Source organism: Pyrus communis, chromosome 10 (genome assembly GCF_041283825.1).
Source record: "Pyrus communis isolate YQ-2024b chromosome 10, ASM4128382v1, whole genome shotgun sequence".
Taxonomy (NCBI): domain Eukaryota; kingdom Viridiplantae; phylum Streptophyta; class Magnoliopsida; order Rosales; family Rosaceae; genus Pyrus; species Pyrus communis.
The window spans coordinates 5413651-5428822 of record NC_142574.1 but is presented as its reverse complement, the minus strand read 5'-3'; the positions used below and the strand labels follow the sequence as shown (position 1 = coordinate 5428822).

Genomic DNA, 15172 nt, shown 5'->3' with positions numbered 1-15172 from the left:
CACATAAAATCAAGGACTCCATCAATCTTACTTGTATTACAAGACATCTAATATAAGATTGATATCTTTAGAAAATCAAATCATAATATCTACATTAATATCCAATATTACTTTCTTATTATATGTTGTAGACCATTTAAAATTAATTTACATCGAAATTAATCCAACACCTCTACCCAAGTGTCGGTCTTATAGTCCTGAGCACTCACTTTTATTTTAGCAACTGTCCCCACACAAAAGCATCATATTCAAAAGTGAAGTACTGTGCACATCATAATCAAAAGTGAAGTACTGTGCACTCTCACATAATCACACAATCCCTATTTGTGTAACACATGTGAGTTCACTGACACTCCGTCTACCCACCTGTCGGCGCTATCACGCCTCCCTCCCCTCCCCTCCCCCCCTCCCTCCCTCTCTCTCTCTCTCTCTCTCTCTCTCTTCCCTCCAAATCCCTCTCACCTCCCTTTCCCGTGACACCCCCAAGACAGACTGCACATATGTATAAAAACCTACCTCCCAACAAACCAAACCAAAACCAGAAAAAACTCACATTATTTATCAGACACTACAAAAACTCACCAAAACAAAACCAACCCAGTTTCCAAAACCATGAAAAAAACCGTCTCCTTCCTTCATTTTCTTGTTTCCGTTTTTACCCTAGTTGCCCTATTCGAGCTCCCAAGCTTTGCATCATCAAGCCATGACTACCAAGAGGCATTGTCCAAGGCCATACTATTCTTCGAGGGGCAGAGGTCGGGGGTCTTGCCTCAGGACCAGCGCCAATCATGGCGTGCCAACTCAGGACTCAGTGACGGGTGGACGTACAACACAGACTTGACCGGCGGCTATTATGACGCCGGTGATAATGTCAAGTTTGGTTTTCCGATGGCGTTCACGACGACAATGCTGGCTTGGAGTGTGATAGAGTTTGGAGATTCAATGCCTCCCAATGAGCTGAGGAACGCTCTCGTGGCAATCCGCTGGGCCACGGATTACTTGCTCAAGACTGTGTCTCAGCCTAACCGGATTTTTGTGCAGGTAACTGGTAAATAAAGTAAATTTAATAATTGTGGTTGTGGTTATGGTGGGGTGGTAAGGGGAGTGGGTGGAAAAGTTAATGTGTCTCCGTCTTGGTTGAACTAGTTATATACATGTGACTGAACAATGCTTCACTCTTTACCTTTAATTAGCAATTAGTAGTAGGTTTTTTTTATCTGCAATTACACTTTAAAATGTACACGTATGAATTCTTAATTAAAATATATGCACAAATTTCAAATTAGAATTTACTATAAGACGAAATCATGATTATGTATACACAGTCATAGATGTGCCTTGATTGAAATAATAAAATGTGAAGAACATTGTTTAAATCCTTACATGCAAGTAAGAAGTCATTTTTTTTTACTTACAAATTAATATAACAAAAAATTCATCAAACTAATCTGAACATACATATTGAATTGTAATTTTGTAAGAGCTAAAGTTTTCTTCATATAAATACGAATAGGTGGACGATTGTAGGTTGTGTTCTGTGGTCTCATGTAGTCCACTGGGTCAGTGACTCATTGTGTTGTCAGGTACTGGCCCCGTGGCCCCAGTTTTATCCAGAGCGAATATAACAAGTTTCTTTTGATCCCTTCCCTTGGAATTGCGTGCATGGCATTGCATCTGTCTGCCTATAAAATTTGACAAAGTTTACAACAACAGAATCCCAGACCTTGAATTTATCAAAACTTAACCGTGGAGGAAAGATAACTTGAGTTCCCTCCTTTCCACAAGTGTACTCTATTTGTTGGTTTCCAGAATTTGAAGTTTAACTTATACATCTGATGAAATACTTTACTTCTAAAGTTTTGAAGTATTTATCACTTTCTTTTTGCTGAATTTACATAGTTGTGATTTTGTCATAGTTTTCTTCTCAACACATTGGTTACTAATATATATATTTATTTAAGGGACATTTTGGATGGGAGCCCTAACTATCAATGTTCTTTGACTAAAACCTTTGTGATTTTTAATTTTTGATCGAAGTCTCTGACATTAAAGTAATAATGTATTTCTATGTAGGTTATTTTTTATTTTTAAACTAAAAATGAAATTTGTAGTTATTTATATTAATGAGATTTTAAATAAAACCCATAATTTATGGGATTAAAAATATTAAAGAGAAATTATACTCTCCAATATATTGTGTATACATGGGTATGTTCATAAAAAAAATAACCAAAAAATTATTGTACCAAAACATGGGTACATTTTTCAAAAAGAAGAAGAAGAAGAAGATATTAGGCTTAATAATTATTAAGCATTTCTTCTACTAAACTTAACATGGATACATTATTAAATCAACGAAATAGAATGTACTCATATAAGTTAAAAAAATTGATTAGAGAAAAGATTGAATGAATTTTATATAAAAAAATAGGTACATTTTATATTTAAAAAGGGTACATTTTTCATATAACAAATTGGTATATTTAAGAATGGGTACATATCATTTTTTTTTTATAAAAATTTAATGGGTCCACTTATTCTAATTTTATTTTTTATATTTTGGAAATGTTTGAATTGAAATTAATTAGGAGTTTAATAAGGGTGTGAGTATTAAAACTCTAAATCAATTACTAATTTTTATTATAAAAAATATGTAACTTACATGTAATTTATTAATATATTAATGCTAGGGACTTTGATCAAAATCTAAAAACTAATAAAATCTTAGTCAATGAACACTAGAAACTAGGGACCTTATACTAATTTTTCCTTTATTTAATACATTAATCATTTTAACAGTTAGATATACGATAAAAAAAAATTATATCTGACTATATATTACCACCTTAACTCTAATATTCATCCAAAAGAAAATTATTCGAATAAAGTGTTTAGAAATAATTATAACAAAGGAACGTGAACCAATTAGTCTTAAATAATTATCATCTATGGGTGGACGGACTTCCATCCCACTTGTTGACCCTAAAGTCCGTGAGTTGCATCTTGCCTGCATGGGACAAACACTTGTCTCATCAAGCCTTATGCTCCATATGGATAGGACACAAATAGTCCTCAAATTTCTTAATACAAAACAAGTCCGAATATATAGAACAGTTGCCCACTAATAAACCGATTCAAATAATGTTTATGTTGCTAATGATAAGCAAAATTTGGCCTTTTTTTGTGGGTATAACTTTGTTTTCATGGAATAATAGGTTGGTGACCCAATTATAGACCATAACTGTTGGCAAAGACCTGAAGACATGGACACGGCCAGGACTGTATATGCTGTGGATTCGCCCAATCCTGCTTCTGAAGTCGCAGGCGAGACGGCAGCAGCCCTAGCAGCTTCGTCGGAGGCATTCCGATCATCCGATCCCGGGTACTCGGACACATTGTTAAGAAATGCCAAGAAGGCCTTTGAGTTAGCTGATACTCACAGAGGTGCTTATAGTGATAATTCTGACATTAAAGATGGTGTCTGCCCATTTTATTGTGATTTTGATGGTTATCAAGTAAGTCTGTAGTCAATATATATATACAAGCATTTATTTATTTATTTTTAAAACATAATACATGCAACATGCATCCACTTATTTAGAATTGTACTTAAAATCAATTCATTTTTTGTGATGTTTGGTAGGACGAGTTGCTGTGGGGGGCAGCATGGTTGAGTAGGGTCACTCAAGATAGTGGTTACCTTGACTACATTCAAAACAATGGCAAAACTCTTGGTGCCGATGACAACATAAACGAATTTGGTTGGGACAACAAGCATGCTGGCCTAAATGTTCTAGTCTCCAAGGTCAGATTAAAATTTCTCAACATATATATAATATGAATAGAATCTTTGGTTATATTTTTGTACTGATTTTATAGTACATTCTTTTAAAATGAACACGATATTAGAGCATAAAATAGAATTAGAAAATCTGAATTTTGAAATTAACTTTATCAAAAGCATAAACTTTTTCTTTTCTTTTCTTTCTTAGCAAGTCTTAGAAGGCAACATGTACAATCTCGAATCCTATAAAGCATCGGCAGATAGCTTCATGTGCACGTTAATTCCGGACTCAACATCCTCCCACATCGAGTACACTCCCGGCGGACTCATCTATAAGCCGGGAGGCAGCAATTTGCAGCACGTAACTTCCATCACATTCCTACTACTTGTTTACGCGAATTACCTTTCACGGACCTCGCAGTCCCTAAACTGCGGCAACATAAACGTCAGTCCAGCAACCCTACACCAAATCGCCAAGAAACAAGTTGATTACATTTTGGGTGATAATCCAATGGGATTGTCATACATGGTTGGCTATGGTGACCATTTTCCGCAACGTATTCACCACCGTGGCTCTTCGTTGCCATCAATCAAGGACCACCCCCAAGCCATTGCTTGCAAGGAAGGCTCAGTGTACTTCAACTCTTCAGGTCCTAACCCTAATGTTCTTGTGGGTGCCCTCGTGGGAGGACCTGGAGAAGATGACTTTTATGGGGATGATCGTGCAGACTTTAAGAAATCTGAGCCGACCACTTACATTAATGCACCATTTGTTGGTGCTTTGGCATTCTTTGTGGCTAATCCAAACCCTAATTAGCACAAATTGGTACTTGGACAAGCATATGTCATTTTTTGTAAATAATTTATATATCAGGATTTGAAAATTAGGGAAAGAACAAAGATGTCTCTCACCTTGAGAGCAAAGGGAGAAGAGGCTTGTTAATTGGTCTTTGGAAATTTAATGTATACTGTTCAGGTTTTTGAGTAACAAAAAGTTTTTGTGACATTTCTACAGAGAATAAGAGAGATTTATTACATGTAAGATGTATATATTCTTTTGATTGCTCTGGTGGTTAAAATCTTTTATCTTCAACTCGTTAGGTTTCACGTTCAAACCTATCTCCTTCTTATAGGTTAATATAGAATATCGGTCGTATTTCAAAAAATATATATATGAAAAAATTGGTTAACATGGATGATTCGTCCAAAAACAAATTCTCTCATTATTCATGGATGTTTCAGTTAATTAAGCCCTTATTTATACATTTCCATCCACTCTGTGTTCCAATATAATTAGACAGTCCTAGTGCTTCATTAGACAACTGCATGTGGATTCGAAAATCAAACAAGAAAAATAATTCAAATTAAGAAACTGCTTACACTTACTTGTGGCAAGTTTTTTTTTAAAAAAAAAAAAAAAAAAAAAAAGACAATAATCACAAAGACAAACAGTCATGGGCGGAGCCAATGAATGCTCAGTGGGGGTAGATGCCCCCACTCAAGTAATTTGTTTGTTTAGTTGCAAACTACAATTATATAATATACATAGGTTATCTTTCAAGAAAATATGTATCTAATATCCAACATACATTCATTCTACTTATACTCCATATCAAATATTATATGAGCAATAGTGCTCTTGTAGGTTATCTTTGCAAACTACAATTATATAATATACATAGGTTATCTTTGAAGAAAATATGTATCTAATATCCAACATACATTCATTCTACTTATACTCCATATCAAATATTATATGAGCAATAGTGCTCTTGTTCTGTCATTCAAACCGAAAAAACCCTCTCCCGACTATCATGTACTTATATTTTTCTCATCACTTTGCCACTCTCCACTACTATATTGAAATTTTTGTAACATTGGAATTGTGATACATCATCATTTGAAACCATCCTTAATATCATATTGCGTATAACCATACTATAATAAAGTTTTTTTAGTTGTTTTAGGTTGTCCCCACTAGAAAAAAATTCTGGCTTCATCCCTGCAAACACTGCTGCCTTCAAATATATTCTCTTTATTTTGTTTTCATGGTATTTGCTTAATAATCCAACAAATGAAAGAGGTTTGTCTTCACTGATCAGGTGCACCGTGCCTGTGAATCTCTGCATGCACATGAAACATGAAAACTGCCAGTATGGCTCTCGTGAGTGAACAACACGGGCATTTTTCTTTTGTGATAGAATGCTGATTAATCGCCTCGGGGCTCATTAACAACAAAACCTAGATTTGGCATTCTAATCGACTAGATTTGGCATTATCCAATTATCTATATGCAATTCAACCAGAAAATTATGATATAAAATATATATAAACCATCCTCTTAATTAATCATTCTCCCAATTCACAAAATGCCAAGGGATTTTATTTCTACTTGAAGAAAGTTGGGGTTTCGCTATAAAATCAATTGGCAATATAAAAAGTAATCCAACTTACTTATAAGTCCATGCAAAGTCTCTTTTTCCATCAATGTGAGATTCATTCTCAACATGTCCCCACACATGTGGCAAATTTCAAGCCTAACATGTGGACAAAACAAACGGTGTAACGTGGGGCACGTGTGGTTGTTAGGCTTCATACGTGGGTCAACTTACCCTGATCTCATAAAGAAAGTTTAGGTTCCACCACAAATTCAATTGGCAATAGGGAGAGTAGCCCAACTGATGTACAAGCCCATGCAAGGTTTCTTTTCCTCCCATCAATACAGAAAGTTGAGGATTCCAATTAATCAAATTACTGCATACTCAGATGTAGACTAGGTTACTGATATTGACACTAGGAGATCAATCATTGGTTATGTAGTGTTTTTGGGTGAATATCATCCATTGGCAATCTAAGACCTTGCGTACCAGTGGGATGCCGGCCAAAAGTCTTCGATGGTCAAGTTAATAAGTAATATTAAGACTCAAGTAATAGGTAAGAGAATAAGCAAAGAGTAAGTGTAGATTGCGTTATATGCGTTACCAAAGTTATGCCCTAAATGAGGGTATTTATGCTAATCGGGAGAGATACCTTTTAGGATATGAAATCTGTATTAAACAGGGAGAATTCAAGAGAATATCTAGGATTAGATATTGTTTCCTCTTAGGAGTGTGATTACTTGCGGCACCACGCCAACTCCTAGATTGTAGAAATCTCCAAAAATATATCGAACCTATTTGATCTAATTTTCATGTCTTGCGGAATAAAAATGGTCAATCTCAGCGAAGTCAGCAGACTTTGCCTACCTTTCCAAAGTACAGCAAGATGTACGTGGTGACATCGCTGGTCCGTTTGAGCAACACAATCTTACCAGAACTATTAAGTTCATGACCAGACTTTTGAGGTACGCGTAGTTCCATTGACCTTACTCCAGTCCTAAAAAATTTATAGTCCCACACCAACCAAGCTTGAAGTAAGTATTATTGATGTCGTCGACAAGAGTATACCCCCACTCATCACCAATTTTACCACCAATGACTGACTCCACATTAGCCGCATCAGAGAAGATCTATAGAAGCTCACCCAGCAGCTTCTGGAGAGGACTTTTTTCTTGCTACTATCCCGAGCACCACTGTCTCCACCGAAGCTTGCATCAAGAAAAGCCATCGGCTCAAATGGAACCGGACTTATGGGAGTGATGCTCTCGAGGGTTTAAGGTTAGATGTCAGTCGGGTAAGGTATGCTTTCTGTTCATTGTTTATTTTTGATTTACTATTCAATATATATATATATATATATATATATATATATATATTTGGTCTTAAACATCTCTATTGTGTAGAATAAGGTTCAGAGACAATTTTCTTAATTTGTTGTATCTTTATTGTTAAACACTATATGTATCAACTGCCTTTCAGACTGACTTGGTATGTCTATTATCGTGTAACTCTTATATATCACGTCTAAGAAGTTGATTAATTTTGTCTCTATATTTCACATGTCACAAAATTATAAGCCGTCCTACCTACAAAGTATAAGCCGTCCTACCTACACACTTGTATCCCTTAATTTAGGGTGATTTGATCTTGTTACTTGAAGTCATGTATATAAATCCTTGTAACCTTGTAGAGAAAGATAATAAAAAAAGACATTCTCTTCCATTTTTTCCACATTCACGTATCAATAACAAATATATTTTGTAGCCTACATACCTTTTTCTACAGTGACTTAACCAAATAGACTCACATTATAAGAAAAAATGGATTAGGTGACGCAATTGTTCGTGGCTCCTAAAAATTCATTACATTTGGGTAGAATAAGTGAGGCTTAGAAATCGTCATATAAGTATTTTTACGTCACATAAACATTTTATATTTGTCACAAACTATTGTATGAGAAAATTTTACCGCCGAATTAAATATTAATATGTAATGAAACTTTAACATTCATCACATAACAAAAAAGAAGGCCACGTGCTATACAATTCATCACATATAGTATTAAAATAAGAAATCAAAACCCCCAAATTGTGAAACTTATTTCATTTAGTTTTCACCTCATCCATCTTCAGCTCCCTTCATTCTACTCTCGCACCCCAGCCTGACGACCTGCCACCTGTTGCCATCAACAGTGTTCTTGGCCACTCTCTCACCTTATGTTGCTCGTTCACTAATTCTCTCCTCTTTCAGACTTAGGCCCCATTCGATATTGCTTTTTCACAAAAAACTGCTTCACTTTAAAGTTAAGCAGTAAAAAAGTGTTTGGTAAAACTAAAATATCATGCTGACCTCCAAATAGGGGTGTAACTTGGGTTGGGCCAATCCGAACCCGCCCATGTCCAACGTAACTTTAAACCTGAACAAGTGAATTTTTTTTAGTTATAACCCGCTTGAACCCAACCCAATTTTAACCCGTTCATTGATTGGGTTGAGTTGGGTTGATCATTTGCCTATCCATCTCTAACCCAACCCAACCTGACTAACCAAACCCAATATAACCAGATTGTAACTCATATCAATTAATGTTCATACTACACCCAAGTGAGCCAAGTCCAAAAACCAACGCGCTTTCTAATATTTTTTTAATAAATTACCCTTTATAATTACTTAAGTTTTTAGGGAATAAGAGGCTTTGATTAGTTAGCCCATTTGTAGGGCTCGTTTGGATGTGCTTTTAAAATGGCTGAAAGCGCTTTTATAGAAAATGTTTTTGGGTTCCAAAAGAATTTTAAGTACTTTCTCCAAGAAGCACCAGTTATGTGCTTCTTCTGGGAAGCACTTTAAGTGATTTTCCAGGATTTACTAGCATTTTTACTAAGGATTGGTTCCAAAAACATTTTCACCAAAAGTGCTTTCAGTCATTTTAAAACACATCCAAACGAGCTCAGTCTCTAAATCCTAAAGCATTATAATAGATGGATTTATGAAATTAAAGTTAGTTAGCTTTGATGCTACTTGGCTTAATTTTTTTAGGAAAAACTAAGTTGTTACAAGATTAAAATTGAAAAAGTTAGGCAATCCGAACCCAATCCAATTAAACCCGAACCCAAATGAACCCGAATGAAATCCAACCCGAACCCGAGCTCGAATTGTAAAAGTTGGGTTAGGATTGGGTTGACCTTCCAACCCACTCGAGTTGCACCCCTACCTTCAGACAATAGTTTTTAAAAGCAAATTGTAGGTTGCTCTTAAAAGTTACTATAATAAAAAATAAATTAAAAAAAAAACTATAAGGAATGTATTGCTGTAATACCTTCATTAGTTTTTTAAAAAATGTCATTATTTAGCCTTCCACATAGGTTTTATCTCTTAGAGAATAAAGTTACTATTACCACCTACCACCACCATTATTGTCGCCACCATAATTAACTACAACCTCCATCACTGTCACCACAATCACAACTGCCACTACCGCCACCACCACCATCACCACCACCATAACCGCAACCGCCACCACTGCCACCATTATAGCCGCCACTACCATTATTATCACCACCATTATTGCTGCCACCCCACCACCACCACTGCCACCACAACCACAACCTCCATTACTGGTGTTACCACCATCCCTACCACCATTGTTACCTCTACAACCAACCACCACATCCCATTATTAGCACCACCACCATATTGTTACCTCCGTAACCAACCACCACATCCCATTATTAGCACCACCACCATACCTCCACCATTGCTGCTACCATCACCACCACCATTGTCTCTACCATTGCTGTCGTCGCCTCCATTCTTACAACTATATCCATTTTGTATTGTATACAATGATTTCACTTTACATTAAAATTTACCAAATGCTTTTACATAGTTTTTCATACCCACAATACTTTTAAAGTATAGTTAGCCAAACGCTCATATACTTTACAATAAATTATTCTTAAAGAACAGCAAAAGTAGCTTTTCAGATTTCGTACGAGTGCCATTGGATGATGTGCTGGAAACATGGTGGAGAACTTTGGAGGAAAGGAAAATTTATTAATGGTGTAGGTGTTTTTCTCGTATGGATACATCTAGTTGTTTTTCCTTTATGGCTTCAAGTTCCGATTTAACTGATATAAGAGATCAGATTAAGCTTCCATTAGATAGTTTCCTCAAATTGCAACGGGAGAATAAACAATTAAGAGCTCAATTGGATTTACAAAAAATGATGAAAGTTTGGTATTAAAGTTTAAGACCGTTCTTGTTGCAAGTTAGGGGCAGACCAACATTAACTCTACAAAATCTGATGGTAATATTTCATCTAATGAAAATATTTATCCTAAGTTGGAAGAACATGATTTGGAAGAGGACTTATTTCAATAATTATGTCTTTCTTGTTAATTTCAAGCATGCACATGGTATACCTCTTCTCTTAGCACCTCAATATGTCTTGGACTTCTCTTTTGTTACTACCTTAAGCTATCTATATATAGGTGCTTGTGCCTTTCATGACAACTTGCTATTATTGAGATATGTCACCATGAGTTAGATTGATTTTGGGATGTACACTTGGTGAATGTAGTTAACTTATGTGCTTTAATTGTTGATTAATGAAAATGTTCAGTATTACCGTATATTTGTTCTAAATCGCAATTCTAGATTATGAAAAGGAACAAGTAATTAATTCGTCACATATCTTTCCTAAATATGTATTTGATTTTAACATATGTGACATAAGATGAGCCACTTATCAAAGGAATATGTGACGATTTTGGCGCCACTTAGTGTAAATTATATCATTCTGGGATCAAATTGGGTGACAATAAAACCATCACTTTATAATTCTAATATGAGACGAAAAAATAGGTCATTGACTTTCGTATTTTGTGAAGCTTACTTTGTCACTTATAAATCTAATATATGACAAAGACATCGTCACGTAAGGAAAATAGGCGGCGGCTGTAACATTCATCACGTCAGTTATCCATGAGGATGTATAGGTTGAGAATTGTGATGCTAGAATTTTGTCACACATGATCAAATTTTACGAATTTTTATATTTATTTCATGAATATTTGTCACCACAAAAGCCCTATATCCTTAATATGCTCATGAAACCCACAGGACTTAGTATTCAAACACATGACTAAAGGTGAGGCCACCCCTAAACAAGATTCCCCTCCAAAGGCTACCAAAAAGAAAATTAGCACCTACCAACTAAAAAAGCTAAAATAATACCATTGAAGTATCTAGTAGTAGGATACCAACATTTTCTTGAGTCATTGGTATATATTGATTCCAATATTTTCCCTACCAATATGTAATAGCACCAAAAGATAGGTAGATAGTTTGTGTTGCCTTGTGCCACCAAATATATTAATGGGTCTCATTGTATCCGATTTCGTAGGTCCTAATTCATGCCATTCTCATAAATAGTGTTTTTTCTTTATCAATGGGGGCAAGAGGCTAATAAATAGTTTGTCACATTTTGCAACATTATGAATTAAAAAATATTTGGAGTAAAAAATTATATTTAACTCTAAATTTGACTAATTCAATCTCTAATGCTTCGAAAAAGTTGGATTCATGTATGACTTGTGCAATTGACCTTGGATCTTTAAAATATACAAAAATTATATTTACCTTTAAGATTAATTTAATCCTTCTCAAATGCATAAGAATTAATAGTTAAATGTCAAAATTGACCTCATATGCATTTGAAATATTATAACTTGCACCACAAGTCAAATTATAACTTTGTGAATGAAGATAGTCTCACGCTATGTTTGGACAAGGGAAATAAACTTGGAATTTGGATAAAAGTCAGAATTTGTAAATTGACTTGCACCAATTCCCTTATTTGGATTCATAAACATAAGAATTTAGAATTTCCGCGTGGAAAAAAACTTGGAATTTGGGACCTCCAATTCCTAAGTTTAAGTTCCATGTAAATAGGTGTCATTTCCCAATTTCTATGATTGAAAGCTTAAATATAACAAATTATGTATTCAATTCCATTGTTCTTTTAGGTTAACCAAACAAGAAAATTCACAAATTCTAGAAAATAAAATCTCGTCAATTCAATTTCTGCCATTTTAAAACTCCTTAGTAATCTTAAATTTTTTCATCCAAACACAGTGTTAGTCATTCTTTGTTGTAGACAATTACAATAGATGTGAAGAATTTCAATTTTAATTTTTTATGATTTTACTAAATAACTTGTGCTTATATATCCGAATGTTACTTGTAGTAATGAAAATAGAATGCTTAATACAAAGAGGCAATAAGTGCCCCAAAAATGTGTGGCTCCTAGCTAGTTAGGTAGGGTTGATGGTGGAGTTTGTGTCCTATCTAGATGTATATAGACAATTTGCTTTTCAATTGATACAACGTGATCAAGCAATGCATGAGATGTCATTCTTCCTTGTTTGTTTGCAAAATTTATCAACACTTCTTTGGCAAACCAGACCAACCCACTTATCACTTGTCTTTGGCTTTGGTTTAAGTCATTGTCTTTTAGGCTAGGTGCACCAAGGCTGCTTTAAGCCTGCTCAACAACAGTTTAGCTGGTTAAACCATACTATTGTTTTGACCCACATCCTCGAGGTATCTCGGAGTTGTACTCATGTTATCTTCAACTGAATCACTTAGGTTCATTGAGGGTGTTGAGTCCAATGAGCCTATCAAAGGTGTACGATTTATCTCAAAATACCTAGATGCAATTGAAAGAATCATATATTTACGGTCAATCACTTCTCTAATGTGAAACGATTGTATGAGATTCTTAATAATCCCTACCTTGATGAAAACCATCATCTAAGCCAAGCCCCCACCACATATCATCTGAACAGTTCATATCTCTTAGCACAATCTCCATAGTGCAACTCTTCCTAACGAAATCGGAAAATTTCATAAGTAGCAGCTAACTCCACCCTTCAACCAACTTTCACCCCAGCTATTTGCCTCAAGGGAGCTACTCTAACAATTAGGTTGTTGATAAAAATGATCAGCTTAAAGTTGGGTTTAGAGGATGCATTTGATACTAACATCTTAAATTATTTTTACAAACATTTTAACTTTAAAAAAATTCAAATTTCAACAAAATTTCGTTCATTAGAGGTGAAAACCAAAAAACTCGAAGCCCCACCACTCTTTTAAGACTCAATTAAACCTCTTTTCAAATGTCACTTTCATAAAATTTCATGATTTATAATAGAGTAAGGATGGGCGTGGTTCGGGTTGGATCGGTTTCACTCCAAAACCATAACCAAACCAATTACAATAGAGTAATCTGATTCTGTTTCAGTTTTGACTAAAATTACTAAGGAAACGAAACGAAACCAAACAAACCAAGATTGAACAATTTGATTTGATTTGTTTCAGATAGCTTGGACTTAAACTCAATTATTTTCTCTTTTTCATTTTTTTCAACTTTTTTAGCTCAATTACAATAACAAAAAGGGAAAACTAATGGAAACGCCCAAAAAAGCTTCCTTTTAATCATCAGGACAAAAGTTTTCAAAAATGCCAATGCTACCCTTCAAGCATCAATGCAAAAATGGCCTAGTATTCAGCAAAGTCCACATGGTCAAGAATACATCTAAAAGAAGAGAAAGAAGGACTGACACTTTCAGATAACATTTGAATGCAAAAGATAAGGTGACAAACATTGCAGCAGCCAAGCCAACATGGATTCACATGACCTTCATTAAAGCAAAGACAAGTCAGTCATTTTTCAGAAACAGTGCTGACAGCTTCCAGAAACAATGTATTGTCACTATTCAAAAAATTGTAAATAGTTGAAAAGTTATTTTGTCTTTTAGGAATTAGGATTTGTATATAAGGGAGCTTTTCCTCCACACGAAACAAAACACAACACACCTCAACATCTCAACACCTCTACACCAAATACACATACTATACTTCAATCATCATACACTTAAGCATCTGAAACCTTTCTAGCATCATTTATAAACACTTCTTTGTAAAAACTTCTCTTTGTAAACATTCTATATATCAATAAAAGTTCAAGTGTACAGATTCAAGAAATCTCCAAGTCTTAAGTAAGTTTTCTTTTCTTTTCTTTCTTTAGTCTGTTTGTTTAAATAGACTTCCAGTCCAAAATAGGAAAACACTATTGTAGTTATATTATTAACCTACTAAACTGACGATCATACTTTGTTCGAGCACTCTGTTATAGTTGAATGTTTGCCATACAAATAACTGGACATTAACCAGGGTACCTCTAAGTTCTTCGTACCTCTGAATTCAGCCGTTAAAGCCTTATACCTGCATTATGAGTGGTCGTCATGCTAAAACAGGTCGAGTTCCATGTGCAAGGTTTTATGTTTAGTTGTTATAATGGCCATCCGACTATTTAACTGGGTTTGCTTTACGAATTTGGTATCAGAGCCAAGTTTAGCATTTTAATAGTATAATTATAATAGTGAAGTACCTTGAGGACAGAAGTCATTGATACAACTGATATCACACTTGTTTATTTTGTATGAACAACATATATTATTGTCTTTGTAGGCCTTGTTAACCATAACTACCAGACATTTATTGGGTGTCTAGGAACCCAACTATAAATAGCATAAAAAGAAGATAACCCAACTATAACTATCATAAAGAGAAGATTAGCATATATATCTAAAAGAATTAGCAGGACTTTGAAGAAACAAAAGTTTTATTTTGGTTATCTTGAACATCTTTCATTTATTAATAAATATAATAATACATAAGTGCAACATAAAGTTTTAGAAGCAAAAAGAGCAACAGATCAAGTTTTAGAGGCATTGACAGAAGAAAGAGAGTTTCTAAGAAACCAGTTAGCTGTAATTTTAGAGAAAGGTAGACTGTAGTTTATGATAGATTACCTTAATTTAGAAATTAGTGAACCTCAAAAAAGAAAAATACCCTTAGACCAAAATAGTTTAGTTTGTTATTTTCCATTGAGAAAGCATAATCATATTTTGCATACTGAAGAAAATCCACAAACCAATAGTATTGTAGA

At 34.6% G+C, this 15172-nt stretch overlaps 1 protein-coding gene across 1 annotated transcript; it reads left to right on the top strand.

Moving 5' to 3' along the window:
* The first annotated feature begins 176 nt into the window (after positions 1 to 176).
* On the top strand, positions 177 to 4798 carry LOC137729740 (endoglucanase 24). The gene is made up of 4 exons (XM_068468759.2): positions 177 to 1041; positions 3216 to 3515; positions 3644 to 3805; positions 3993 to 4798. The coding sequence occupies exons 1-4, from the start codon at positions 613 to 615 to the stop codon at positions 4599 to 4601; spliced, it is 1500 nt and encodes a 499-aa protein (XP_068324860.2). The 5' UTR covers positions 177 to 612; the 3' UTR covers positions 4602 to 4798.
* Positions 4799 to 15172: the final 10374 nt, after the last annotated feature.